Below are 15,364 nucleotides of genomic sequence, written 5' to 3'. Positions count from 1 at the left end.
TGTCTGTTTTTCAACATGTCTGGATTCAAACGTAAACACGTAACTCTTTCACTAAATGAAAAATTAGGAGTGCTACAAAGACTTGACAAAGGACAATCGCTCCAAAAAATTGCAAAGGAACTGAATGTAGGTGTTATGACAATTAACGATTGGAGGAAGAATCGGAAAGACATTGAATTCTATACAGTTACGATTGATGGTGAAAACACTGAAGAATCGCAAAACATTAAAAAAGCCTAAATTTGAGCTGCGTGATAACACATTGTGGATGTGGTTTTGCCAAGAAAGAAGGAAATGAGCTCCAATATCCGGGCCAATTCTCAAAGAAAAAGCGATAGTTTTGCACAAAAAACTGGAAGCCGAAAGTAAATTTGCTGCCAGTGAAGGCTGGATTGATCATTGGAAAACTCGTCACGGTGTCCAATTTGTTTCTATTTCTGGTGAAAAACTATCAACCGATGCCGCAGCTGCTAAGGAGTTTTCCGTTAAGTTTCAAGAAATTGTAGAAGAAAATGAACTGTTACCCTACCAAGTGTATAACATCGATGAAACAGGGCTGAACTTTAAAATGTTGCCAACAAAAACGCTCATAGCTTCAAACGAATCCGTGGTAGGAACGAAACTTATAAAAGACAGAATAACAGTCATTCCTTGTAGCAATGCAGATGGTACCCACAAGCTCTCCTTGCTCGTCATTGGCAAATCTAAGAAGCCAAGGGCATTCAAAAATATAAACTTATCTTCCTTGCCCGTTTATTACCGCAATCAAAATTCTGCTTGGATGGACGCAATCTTTTTAATCCTGGTTTTTCGGCGAGTTTGCGCCATCGGTCAAAAAAGACTAAGCAAAAAAATCAGCCTGTTCGTGCCCTACTGCTGTTGGATAACGTACCATCACATCCATCTGAGAAAGATTTGGTGAAAGGGGACATGAAAGCTCTCTCTCTGCCTCCTAACGTGACCTCACTCATGGATCAGGGCATTATCCAATGGTTAAGAAGGCGATATTGCAGAAAGTATATCAGCTCAATCTGAAGGAGGTCATATCTTATTTGAGGCAATGAAATCCCAGAACATCAAAGATGCTATCTACACAATAGCTGCAGCATGGGATGAACTGAAACCTGACGCACTGCGGAAATCATGGCGCAAGTTTTGACAAGTTATGACTGAAAATGAGCATACCGAAGATGAGAAAAATGACAACGCACCGGAAATCGTTAAAGATCTACAAACTCTTGAGCCGAACGTCCCTGTCAATGAAGTTGAAGAGTGGATCAATGAATGTGACAAAGACTTACACTTTTGAAGAGCTCAATGACAACCTGATTGTTGCCGCTGTTAGCCAGGAAACTGTGAATGAGGACTGACGCCGAAGACGAACCCCCCCCCCCCCACCCGGATTTCACACAATGATGGAAAAAACCCATTTGACATCGAGCAGAATCCAACTTAAACTCCGCCGTCCACAGTGGCCGTGCGGTTCTAGGCGCTACAGTCTGGAACCGAGCGACCGCTACGGTCGCAGGTTCCAAACCTGCCTCGGGCATGGATGTGTGTGATGTCCTTAGGTCAGTTAGGTTTAAGTAGTTCTAAGTTCTAGGCGACTGATGACCTCAGAGCCATTTGAACTCAACTCCAATGGACGTTTTCTGGATAAAAAATGGAGAGACACTGCAAGTAAATCTAGAATAACATATGCTAAACAAAAATGTATCACAGACTTATTTCCATGTAATTTGTTTTTGTTTTTACTGTAAAACCGGTGCATACAGTATAATCATTTCTTCGTTTATACGTACAGTAGTTTGTTTCTTTGTAAAAAAAATTTATGTACAGTGCTATAAACATTTTTAGTTTACAGTAATATCGTTTATACGTTATGAAGTACAGTAAAATACTGTAATTTGTTTGTCGTTTTCCTTTTAAAACCAATACATATAGTGTGTAGCCTTTTTTCATTAGTATATTGTTTAACACTGTAAAAAACATCTTTTTATATGACCGTAGACACTTTTAGTTCTTAAATCATTTAATTTTTTGTACTAAATGTCTTTATATTTTTTGCAATAAATATTAGATTTTTTGGATAATCTGAACTTTTTTCGTTCCGACCATGGTCCCGGTCCCGAAGGTGATGGATTATAGGGGTTCTACTGTACTTTAGATGGACTGCCAGTTACCTAATTTGGTCATGCACATTTGGTACACTTTATAAGCCTAACTGCTTCCATTCCTCTGTTCTACCTTCACACAAATTAAGTGTAGAATGTATTCAGTTCACCTAGATATTTCAATAAGTTTAGTGCCTACCCAAAGGTGTGAGCAATGCAGAGTGGAAATGCTCTATTACTTTATGAGAAGTACACAAAATAAAAATTTAATATTTTGTGCAATAAAGAAAACTATAGTCACACATTTTAGATTTTTACACTTCTTCTGAGCTCATGTAGTCAAATTCTTATGCTGATATTTAATGTATTTGGAAAGAAAATTCTTGCCCAATGATCCACATGTCCTACCTCCTGTTTATCAGTGACAGTCTTTCTTCAAATAAATTACAGATTCCAACCCAACTTATTGTTAAACACCAAGAAAACTAAGATTTGCCCACTACTCTATGACTGGAATTGCAATACTTGATTGCAATTAATAATGTATTTACAAGACACAAATTAAAAATAATTATGCTTCTCATAAATGACTGATAAAATTAAGCTCATATACTGTGGTCTTTTTGACAATGAATCAAAAACTCATCTCTGCATTTCTACTAAAATATCTGATTTTGAATAAAACTTTAGGACAGGAATTCTTTAGTAAATGGTTGAAACATTTTATTAGGATGCACAAACAAAGAGCTGAGTCACTTCCAGAATTTATTTTGCAAACAAGTACATCATTAACTTCATTTATGTGGTGCTCCTTGGCTAGATGACTTTGAATCCCTCAGTGACGCTGACCGTCTTCGCTTTATTTCTTCTTGACGCCTTACTTTAGCCTCCTTTTGTCTTTGAGCCAAAAGTTTAGCATAGTCTGCAGCTTGTTCCTTACGGCGCAATGCACGGCGCTTCTTCAATGCCAGGCGATGCCGCTTGCGCTGTGGAAAGAAAATTGCAATGGAAGTACGAGATAAATGACTAGTCACAGATTATTACACATCAACATTTACCATTTAAAAAACTTGACTGCATCCACAGTGAGTTAATTACTATTTGCTCTCCAAAAGTAATCTAAATCCTTTGACCACCTCATTTAACTTCAAATACTTTCCACAAAATTGTAATTTGTTGTTTTATAACTAGCAAGTATTGCAGCTGATTTTGGTTGAAAGCCCATTTTAGTTACTACTACTACTACTACTACTACTACACCCCATCTGCTACATTATTGGCGCAAATTTCCCTGATCAACTGTGCATACACTTTTTCCAACATCCCACATTTATTTTGATGAGGGAATTTTACAACTTTACTACAAAAACATCAAGATGCTCACAGAGCTTGTTATCACAATATTCAAACAAACCTTAAATTTTACTGCTAACTACATACATAGCTAACATAACTAATAACTAATTTAACACGTAACTAATTTCTCACCTAACTTACACATAACGCCTCCTCTTGCTACATAAGGAAGAGTTCACATGACCTACTGGATTCCTGACTTAGATGCCTAATTATGTGGTGTGTTCCAGAAGTATTGGGAATTTTGGAACATCACAGCATGCATTTGTCCAATTTGCACAATTTTTAGTTGTGTTGGTAAACATGTCTGTATACTGTATCAGATGTTTAGCCTCTTACCAGTTGTCAGTTGTCAAGAAGGTCTAAGTTGCTGATGTCATTCCAACTGGCTCAAGCCATGAAATCTTTTCGGATGTTTTGAGTATGAAACAAGACAGCAAAACTTATGCCAAAGGTATTCAATTTAAAGCAGAAACAGTGGCAAGTCAAAGTTACTTGGGAGTCACTAAATGAAGCCAGCAAAGATGCAGAACTACTGAAATGTTTCACAAGAGGTGACAAAATGTGTACAGGTATGAAATCCAAAACTGAGGCTCAGTTGTTCCATTGGAGGCATTCTGGATTGCCAAGACCTACAAAATCTCAGCAACTGCAGTTGAATGTTGAAGTTCTGCTCACTGTTCAACTGTAAAAGCATAGCACACCATGGATTCTTGCCAAAAGGTTGAACGATCAATAAAAAGTACTACTACAAGTTCAATGCCATTTTCAGGAAGCAGCCTGAAAGACCAGGATTTGTGGGAAAACAATTCACAGCTTATGCATCATGATAATGCCCCTGCTCACAATTCATTGCATGTTTGTGAATTTCTGTACACAACATTAATGACGACCCAGTCTCCATATCTACCAAAGAAGGCCCTTGTGACTGTTTCCAAAATTGAAGAAAACCTTAAAGGATAATTGCTTTACAAGCTTAGAAGAGATTAAAAAGCCATCACTAAAATATTTAAATGCTACCCAAGTTTCAGAAGTGTTTAGGGGATTGAAAGAAGTACTGGCATAAATTTATAGTATCTAATGGGGACTGCCCAGAGGGATAATATTTATGTAGATAAAATTAGATCAAAAAATGAAAATTCCCAATACTTTTTGAACACATCTCATACATTACTTCTCTTTTATTAATGTCTCACTTGTACACTAAGAATACCACATTCTGCAGCACCCTTAAATCATAGAGAGACTTTTACTTTTCCACACATATGAACGCCACACAGTTAAATCCACTGGCAGCTGCCTGAGTGTGGGCATTATACTGGTGTATGACAGTAGTGTGTGTATTTAGAGTATATAACATTAATTATAAAGATGCACAAGTGGAGTGATTCATTTATCTCTAAAATAATTAGAAAAAGTATTGCAGTCATACCCAAAGACCAAAATGTAATACTAACTTTTTCAGCATTCAAAATCAAATATCAGGCATTAAGAACATCAGCCAGCACCCCACAGATAGTTTTTAGACAAGTACCTAGACTACACAACAGGATTTTAGAAATATCCCACAGTAATGTTAAACAGTAACTCTTACCTGTAATGTAACTGGAGTGATAAGCCGTTGAATTTTTGGTGCCTTGAAACGTTGCTTAGTTTTACCTTCTTTCAATGGCAACGGTCTCTTCACAATGTACTGTCGCACATCATCTTCCTTTGATAAATTAAAGAGCTTCCGAATCTTTGAAGCACGCTTTGGTCCCAACCGACGTGGAATTGTATTGTCAGTGAGGCCAGGGATTTCCTACAACATATTTGCAATTAAGAATCTATAGTTGTCCACCACAAAATACCCAACAATGATTGTCATTCTCATTGAACTAGCAAAAACACATCAAATCTGTGAAGCACCCTTCCCCTGTACATTTAACTATACTGACTAATTATTGTATGGCATCACTGGCAGAGAAACCACACAATGCATATATACCCGATGCCATTTTGGAGACTTGTGCCTTGAGAGGAAATTATTAGGACAACTCAAATATTCAGCCCACAACGAAAGAAAATCTCACCAGGAATCAGACCTGTGACCCCACAATCTAAGAGGCAGTGAACTCACCACTAGACCATGAATGGCAGGCATTACACTGATAAAATGGAAGAAACTTACTTAATTCTCTGATAATTTTGAAATCCAACTTAAAATTTGGAATATGCGACCAAAATCTGACGATTTCATACCAGCCAACTTTCAAAAACAGAAATCCAGAAGATCCCAAATCACAAGAATTTCATGCACGCACATGCCGCAAAGTGTTGAAGCATATAATGTACGCTACATTTTAAGATCACTATTTTCGAACTCTGAAGTTATGTACTCACACAAGTTACTTCATGGCGAGTTCATTTGTTGTCACTTAACATTGGGAACAGTTTACACACTGCACGAAAATGAGCTTTTCTGCACTTTATCTTGCAAGCTGCAATAATGGATGACACTGTCAAAAAGACTAAATTGAACATTTACACTTGTTTACAAAATTTTCTCAAGTTCACAGAAAACGTGCTATATTCCATCACAGGTTCCAGAAGAGAGATAAAGGTGTGTAGCTTTCTTCGATTTCTTCAGAAATTCTGAAGGAAAACTATCGATGTAACATGGACCACTGCTTCTTGTTTTCAAAACAGAAATGGATCCTAGAGTTTCATTTGACATGGAGGACCTAAACTGACTGCAATTCTTCACTAAACTGAAAAAAAACACACACACACACACACACACACACACACACACACACACACACACCATTGCTGTGCAGTAGGGTCAAAACAAAGCATTAGCCTAGATAACTCATTGTACTTAGGAACATAGGAACACCATCAGCTCCATGAATGCTCATCAGGTGAGCCCTTTGGTATCATCTGTCAAGTTCTCGCACTCAACAATAGCAGAATCATCAACATGCAGAGCCACAAATTGGCTCTGAAGCATGTTCATTGCATCCTCAGCTGACTCACTTCCCTTCCTCAGCAGCAATGCTGGAAACCTTTCTGTAAGAAATTCTACAGAAGAAAACTGTGCATCATCAATTTTAAAAAATTCTGCAACCTTTGCATGCTTCAGTACCTCACCACTGAGGGGATACTTGTTTATGATATAATCACATGCAGAGCAGAAGCCGCGATAGACGAAAAGAATGCTGATTTATCTTTATCATTAAGTTTCTTCACCAAATTCATTGTCTGAACACTAATTACTAGATCAACGTTGTCTCTGATTCTCAACAAGATGGTACTGAACTTTCTATAACAGGGAAGTCTTTATAACTTTAGGTTTAACAACCCAGAAAGAAGCTGCTGTAATAGGTTCATCATTAGTTTTAACTGTTTATGAATTTAATGGGAAGCACTCAAGTGCAGAACTGAGATTCTGCCAATACAGGACTGAAAGTAGGAAAGCACAGTATGGCTTGTTTAAGCATTAAGAGAGAAACAGTTTTTCTTCACAAGTGAATAATGCTGAGGTTCTTCAGCACAGGTGTAAGATTGTGTGGCAGATGCAAATCTCTTTGGGGCAACCAATTCTGGTGACAGCCTTCCTCTTTCTACAGTCTTTAGAACCACCAAGCTCAGCTTTTGGGATTGTAAACAATGTTAAGCTACTTGATGCACACTGAGCACTAAAACGCACATCTTTAAAGAACCCAACTAAAGGATCCCACTGCTCCAACAGTCTCTGCACACACTTGTGTAATTATCTTTTAATATCTTCTTAGTTTCCTTGTCATGAAGCTCTTTGAACTTTAAGACTTTCCTTCCTCTTGCAACTCTCTACTAATTAATAGAAAACGTAAACTAAAAGTTCATCAATCTTAACAGGCAAACCGCTTGCACATTTCTCAGCAGCCAAGTTCATCAAATGACATGAGCAACCCAGCACAAAGACATATGGCTGTGCTTCCTTTAAAACAGCAACAACTCCATTTTTCTTTCCAATCATGACCGGAGCACTGTCTGAATGGAACACTACACAATTTTCCATTGGTATTTTGTAATACTCCAACAGTGAAATCCACCATTTCCAACATTATGTCCCACTGAATCACCCACCAAGGCTGGGACCGACAGCACCAAAGTAACTATCTTTTCCTGCTTTTCCTCAAAACGATTAAGGGATGAAACTTAGCACCACTGTCATTTCTCCCATCAGTAGCCAAAGTAAATGGTTCACATTGCAAGCAACTAATGAGTTCATTTCTTGAATCTGTAGCCATTTCTTTCATAATATGTGAAGTCTTCGTACGACCAAAACAGTATCTTTTTGCGATTTACTAACCAGAGAATGTTTTCTTAAGAAGGGCACCAGCATGACCACCAGCAGCTAACAGAATTATTATATTCAATTAAAAATGAAGTGAACAAACATTCTGCTCTTATTACATCAAGGTCAGCTCCAGGAATTTTCCTACTGCTATCCTTTATTTACTCGAGACGTGTTTTACAGATTTGACACGATTCAGTTCTTCCTCCGTAAGCAATGTTTATATCACATGAACACATGGAACAGAACGCGAATGTTTCACCTTTCCACGATCGCATAATGCACGGAAATTCGGCAGACTATGCATCCCTGAAAGACTGGTGATACTGTTTCTTAGTAGAACTCAAAACCCTAAATTGCACAAAAATTCGTTACAGAATTTCACAAATACCAGAACTGCAGCAAACAGCATAAAACCAAGCATAAAGCCTTCCCCCTAACATGCAATCAAAGCACAAGGAGTATGCAGCAATAATCTGCGAGTTTTGATTATCAATAGAACATTTGATCAACTTTCTCTGGTAGCGTTTCAAACAAGGGACAATGACAAAAGCGCAGCAATATTGTGCGGGAAGGAACTATTGATATTATCGGCCGACTTTGAATCCAATTTCAAACACTCGCATCTCAGAATAGCAGCTACTACTAAAGTCAAAACTGAAATGCGGTATGAATGCAGAGGGTGGGAACAAGCCCGGAAGTTTAAAATCCGGAAAACTGGGATATTACCCCAAAATCAAGAAATCTTCTGGGAAAACCAGAAAACTTGGTAGGTATGGAATTTACCAATATCTCAAACTTACTGTTTTCTTATTCAGATGAAGTATGAAATTTTCATGCTGATGACACTCAGACTAAGGCTTGGCCAGACAATGTGGCCTGGCAGTAAGGCCAGAGCCCTTCAGCCACAGCAGCATCATTGAAATGCTTGTTATTTTATCGTGCAGTCCATACAAAGTGCAGCACCAATGCAGTAACTGGCCTGCTACACCGACCAATGCCATGTTGTCTCAGAAAATACGATTCACTGCAATAATTGGCAGCACCTGTTGGCAGCTTTAACTGCTGTGTTCTCACACTGACAGCTGAATGTATCGTCAACTGCACTACACAAGCAAGCTTCTACCAAAGTTTCAGCCACCACCATAGTGTGACTGACGCCAACAGCAGTCACTACAGCCAGTCGTTCTCACTTTGATGACATTTCTTGCTGCTGAACACCTCAGCCATCTGCTGTGGCATGAGCCACACTGCCAGTCCATGTTCTGTCTGGCCAAGCCTTTAAGTAGGACAAAGAATGGACCATTACTGACTCCAATGTAGTCTAGAGAGAAGCAAGGCAGTGACCAACTGGTAAACTCATCTGAGTATTACCAGCAGACAAGCAACATCCTGACACCACAAAAAGAATATGACGTGTGAGCAGAGAAAGTGGGGACAGTGATGGCATAGGAAACCAGGTGCTGGAATCACCAAATTAAAAGGGGAGGGATCCCAACATCAACCAAAAGACTAACACCATGGCTAGTACAAAGGGATCCAGTGGCTACAGGGTTACCACAAAGGTGAACAGGATCCAAAAGGAGCACCATGGAGGGGCAGCTGATTCATAAACTTAACCAGTCCAGACAAGACAGAATTAATGTCTGATGAAGGCAGAGACAAGTTGAACAATCTGCACCCAAACAGGTGTGGGCAAGGAAGCAAAGGACATCGAGTTTATGGAAAAAGCCAACCTTCAAAATGCAGATAAAAGGCAACCAAGTAAACTGGTTGTCAAAGGGAAGACAAGAAATGTAACTGGGGGATCTTAGTCTGGTGTTGGGCATCTAGGTGGCTCTCCCAATCAACTGCCTGCAGTATGGCATAAATGCATCACACCCCAACTTAAGGGGACAGAATTTAAAACTGTGTGAGAGCTTCCATGCAGAAGTGCACTGGCTGGCACAATGAAGCTGTCACTCCACAGACGCCACTGAGTGGGAGCTAGTCCACATACAGAAATCATCCACATGTGGAGCAAGGGTGACCAACAGTCTAGCAAAGGCCAAAAGTCCATTAATAGCAATCAGAAAAAATATGGAGCCCTGTGGAACAATGCAAACTGAAATACAAAAGACACATTTGGTAGGTACTGACAAATGGGGAGGGGGCCCCAAAGACCTCAATCAGAGCTTAAGTAGGATGCGATGGAGCCAAGCTGTGTCTTAGGCCTTATGGAGATCGAACAAAACAACATGGCACCACTGAGAAAAGCCCTGCCAAACTGAGGTTACAATTTAAGCAGATGATTGATCAGAGATGTTTGGCAGCAGTGAAAGTCACCTGCTCAGTCCTAGTGCAGACCAGATAGCAGGGAAACAGTCTCATCCCAAGGTGGCGAGCCTGGTCTTCCCGTGTGTAGCCAGGGAAGGGGAAGGCCACAGGGTTATACAAAGCTGCACTGCACAATTCATTACCAACCAAAGAGACAGATATAGAAGAATGGCCAGCTTTTTTAGCTTATTACATTTCATACACAAAGCATATGCCCTGATACCACCTGCTCCAAACAGGCTCTTCCCACGGGCACCACCCAGGGCCACCTAGCAAGAGAGTTGCTGGGAGTTCTGATGTGCCACAATTGTAAGTAATCACTCCTAGGCATGCACCAGAAGACAACCGTTCACTTATCAGAAGTGTGGTCCCTGTGTTGTCAGGGGCTCAGCTACACCTCCCAAGGATGGCTACATATGCTGGTGACCTAGCATGGCAACAGTGAGGAAGGAAGAGGGGGTGTGGAATCCACACTGTAGGTGCTACTGAGGGAGTTTGTCAAATGGCTCACACTACGAAGAGAAAATTTACAAGTGAAGGCCAAACCCCCAAAGGGGAATCAAAAACATCAAAAAGTAAAATTGAAAAAGAAAAGGCTATGTGAAAACCAGAAGGAAAACAAGAAAATAGTTGGATAGTCAGGTCGACATAATTAAGAACATCAAGAGAGAAGGACAAGTGAGGACAGGAAGGGAGGGACATAAATGCAGCCCGGGAAGGAAGAATGGACCATAACAGCTTGGTAGCCTGTGTAACACCCATGACCTCACAAAAGAGCTGCGAACCCCAGGGGGACTGCGGCACAGAAATGCAGCAAGTGTGTCACTGCAGTTCTGGAAGGTTCCAAAAGGGATACGAAGTCATACTGACTCCATTTCCATGGCCAGCTGCTATAGGTTCCTCAGTTGAGGGTCCATGGTATCAACAGCCTAATTAAAGTGGTCCCAGATTCTCAACTTTGTTTAAATCCATTGTTTGATGGCCAGGAGTATAGTAAACTCATCCTAGTGCACTTCAGACCATGCACATACACTCTAAACTGTGACATTGCACTAGCCTATTGGTAGATGCCATCAGCTGACCTCAAATGAACTGCATGTATGGGTGTGGGCATGGGCTCCAAAAGAGAGATCCATACTTGGGTTGATACATTGTGCCTTTAGGGATGACAATCACCCAGGGAATGCCACAAAAATTTTCACACACAACAGCATTCCTTCCTCTAGCCTGGACACTTCAGATTAGTGTTGCAGAGTGTTTGGTTTCAGACATTCCACACTGCACACACCAACTACCATCTGATAGACCACAAAATGTGATTCACCTGAAAAGCCCACCCATCGACAAGTCAGTGGATGTCCAGTTGCGTTGCCAATGTAAAAATTCCAGCCTTCATCACCTATGAACAGCAGTCAATGTGGGTGCATGTACCAGGCACCTGCTGCAGACACCCATATGTAGCAATGCTCCTTGGTTCATCTCAACCATCAGTTACTAATCTATTCTACAGCAGACAACTCCACAGCTGTCATTTATCCCACTGACAATGGCCCACGGCACACCACAGTTGTCTCATTGCCAGTTTTGGGCAGCAACATTTTGCTATGCACACTGTACTTCACCACTCTGGGGACTGAGTCCTAGCATAGCATGGGCAACATCACTGTTTAAAAGACCATGCCCCAGTATAGCTCTGGCCACGATTTTCTCAATATGCGAGGCACCACTAAAACTGGAGTCATTTCACATGATAATGTACAGACCCTTGCAAATTGTCCATTCAGAGGTGCTGCACCCCTTGCTAATTTCTGTATTATTTGAAAGAAACATTAGTGAATTTACCAGCTGCCATCACAAATGGCTGAACCAGTTTGTGATAACACAGACAATTTCATGCATGTACACTTTAGGTTTCGCAACTTGCTGTGACTTTCACAAATAGGTCACATATGATGAGTTAGAAATTTTGGAAGCTAATGAGGACATTGCTCAATAACTCATTTGGAACATTTTTGAAGGACAACTACACTTAATCTTTATTTTAAAATTTGTTATCTAGCAAACAACTATAGTAATTTGAAAAATCTTTAGGCTTGGACCTTTTTTTGGTATGCATTAGCTCTGAAAATATATGTATTACACATGTGACAAAGCTTTAAATGATGGCACAAATGGCCAATCTTCTAGGCTTGATATTCCTCAAAGTGGCTAATCTTCAAACTGTTAACCATGACAGCACACTAACAGTTTAAAACTTAGCTGCTTTGGAAATGCTTGCACTCTTTGCCCAAAAGCCAAGTCAGATATATCACTCTTTCCACATTACAACAATGACTGTACTGTTTCTCACATACCTAACAAGCTTCATATGCCCTCCACTGCCAATGCTGCCACCTGCGAGTGGTTATTACACTTTGACATTAATACAGGTTGTGGTCACAATGTGACTAGACAGTGTAATTTAGAATCTTACTGGTTTGACTTACTGAGATGGCCACAAATATCTTGACTTGTGGCATTTCACTGCACTTTAAAATCTACCACTCAACACATGCCCCAACATAAACTTACAGTAAAAATTATTCACCCAATCTAGATCTTATTTGCAAAGTATGACAAGCACACAAATACTATACTGGTCACACACTATCTTGGCCCCTCTTGATTGGTGAAAGTGCTGACTTCGTGCAGCTCCAAAATATTTACACTTGATGCCAGACAGTTTTTCAACAGTAGTGTCATTGTGATTATAGAGCTGATTTGTGTGCAGAATTGAGCATAGTAACTGTTAACATCTACAAAACTGGGCGAAGTGGCTAAACCTGGTTCATCTAGCAACTCACCAACATTCCTGTCACTTCTGTGACATTAAACCATTATATGTCTGCTTCTTTTATGAGCTATAAACTGACTGTTCTGGGAAGAGGCAGCGGGGCTTGCCTCAGCAGCCAATGTGCTACAAGACTTTTTGCAACACAAGCTTCTGCTCCGAGCATCCTATGCTAAGAGACTAAATAAAAGTGTGCTATATGCATTGCACCAACAAGAAAACAAATCCCGACGTGTAAATTCAAGGTATCAGATGCCCCAAGTACTTTTGGGGAGTCTTTGTTGCTGGATAAATATCACTGCATCGATAGTTGGAGAGCAGTGTGGTAAGTACCTGCATTAATTTACCACAGATTCTAGAACTGTAGAAGCACATGCCTGTACAGCGCTGGTGCTGTGGAAACATCAGAATTATGATATGACTGGCAATTACCATATATTTCAGCAAATAACATGATAGTTGAAGCATGAAAAAGTATTGTCTTATATGACATATAAAAGATTTATATTTTTATAATAATTAAAACCTATATATTATCACTCAATTTAAAACAATGCAAAATACAACTATTACAATTATCTAAGAAAAGGAGCTCTTTAAGAACACCCTCAATTTTGTTGTTGAAAAGATAATCATATGGGTCCATTTTGCATCTTGTCAATCGATATCCACTTAAGTCATCAGTAACATAAATCGTTCTCTGTGCCATTCATAGCACTGGCAATGCCACACTTCTTGAAGGATTTAATCACTATTTTCACTTTCACTCTTTTCCACGATTTGATCATGAAATCACACAAAACATGCTGCGGCCCACATAACTCCACCTTTTGTACATGACTTTTCGCCACTCATCATCCAACCATTCCATTGTTCGTGGATGTGATTTGGATGGTTTATTAAGAGGTATCTAAAGCTTGCAGCATTGAAGTCTAACCACCCAGTATAACATCAATCTTAGTGTTGCTTTATGTTATGTGATTTTTGGTGTAGTCAGTCTAGTATGTGACTGCAAAACATATCCCAAATTAATAAACTTTGTTGATATTTCAGAACACCTGACTTCTGCCACACATTTTCCATCCACAATTTTACACCTTTCCTTCCATTACTTTTGATGATAATGTACAAAAATTCCTGGACAAAATTTTAAGCTAGGTCTTCTGCTTGAAAACAATTGTAGGTTTTTAATTTGTGCCATCTACCATGCATGTTAATATTCCTGTAAACCTGGCTTTTCCATGGCCTGTATTTCTAAGTTTTTACACCTTTTGTTCCCACAGTATTATTTACTATATTGCAGTTTTTTGTTGTTACATTCATATTTCCAGTATGAGACCCTGGAAAGTTTAATTTTTGCTTCACACGAATAAAACTTATGAAAGCTCTTAACTGTACGGTCAAGATCTTTCAGAAATTTCTGCTCAGTTTTTGTTCTCTGCCATTTTATATTTTTCTGTTAATGAAACAACTACAACAACCTACTGTTGCTTTAAATTCTTCGCTGTTAATTGGATTGGCTGGTGCCCATTTCAATGCATAATCCCTAATCTTATGTCTCGTAGGAACATAATTCTGCCTCTTTTACCAATTCTGCAACACTATTCTCTAAATCTGGCCAGCAATCTACTCCTCTCCTCCGAGAATACACTTTTTAAACAGCATCTTCATTCTTTCACCAATTACTTGTCTTCCATTACATCAAAAACCCTTCCTAAGGCAGAACTGTTCAATTCTTTTGCCTTTTTATGACTTTGAAGGATAATCTTGCTTTGTATTTCCTTCTTTTTGTTGGTTCCATCATTAGCACTCATTCTACAAATTTCACACTACACATGAGTTCTTTGTCACATGCTTCTACAAGCAAAACTATAACAATGTTGGAGGAGGCTTTTGCTGTATGTGTGCAACTGTGCCAACTGTCTAGTAACATACAGTGGGGATGTCTGCAAAAATGAATAGTCAATAGGACACTTATGAATACTGAATGTCATCACCCAAATCGGTGCATGTATTAGACAGACATTTCTTAAATGCACACTTTTCCATACACATTTGGTTTTTTCAATACCTCTTTACAGTCCTTAAATATTGTCTTCCTTCTCTATGACAATCCCAAACTCTGAAGCCCTATTACTTCATCCACAACATCACTTCTGCTCATCTATCTAATTGCTATGGTAACACACCCGCATGTATGTTTTTTTCAATTTCAGGAACAAGTCGAAGCCAGGTACTTGAGGAACAAGTCGAAGCCAGGTACTTGAGGAACAAGTCGAAGCCAGGTACTTGAGGAACAAGTCGAAGCCAGGTACTTGAGGAACAAGTCGAAGCCAGGTACTTGAGGAACAAGTCGAAGCCAGGTACTTGAGGAACAAGTCGAAGCCAGGTACTTGAGGAACAAGTCGAAGCCAGGTACTTGAGGAA

The 15,364-nt window shown here is 39.6% G+C and overlaps 1 protein-coding gene across 1 annotated transcript in view; it reads right to left on the bottom strand.

Annotated features, from left to right (window-relative positions):
* Positions 1–2,866: 2,866 nt before the first annotated feature.
* Positions 2,867–15,364, bottom strand: part of LOC126198534 (40S ribosomal protein S6) — a 28,234-nt gene continuing 15,736 nt past the window's right edge. Inside the window, exons 4-5 of the mRNA XM_049934932.1 lie at positions 5,065–5,271; positions 2,867–3,100 (exon numbers count right to left, since the gene is read on the bottom strand). Of these exons, the coding sequence (XP_049790889.1) occupies positions 2,909–3,100; positions 5,065–5,271 (399 nt within the window). The 3' untranslated portion in view covers positions 2,867–2,908. The remainder of the gene's footprint in view (positions 3,101–5,064; positions 5,272–15,364) is intronic.

Source organism: Schistocerca nitens, chromosome 8, assembly GCF_023898315.1.
Source record: "Schistocerca nitens isolate TAMUIC-IGC-003100 chromosome 8, iqSchNite1.1, whole genome shotgun sequence".
NCBI classification, from domain to species: Eukaryota; Metazoa; Arthropoda; class Insecta; order Orthoptera; family Acrididae; genus Schistocerca; species Schistocerca nitens.
Note: the sequence above shows the minus strand (reverse complement) of the source record. Positions and strands in the feature narration are given on the sequence as shown.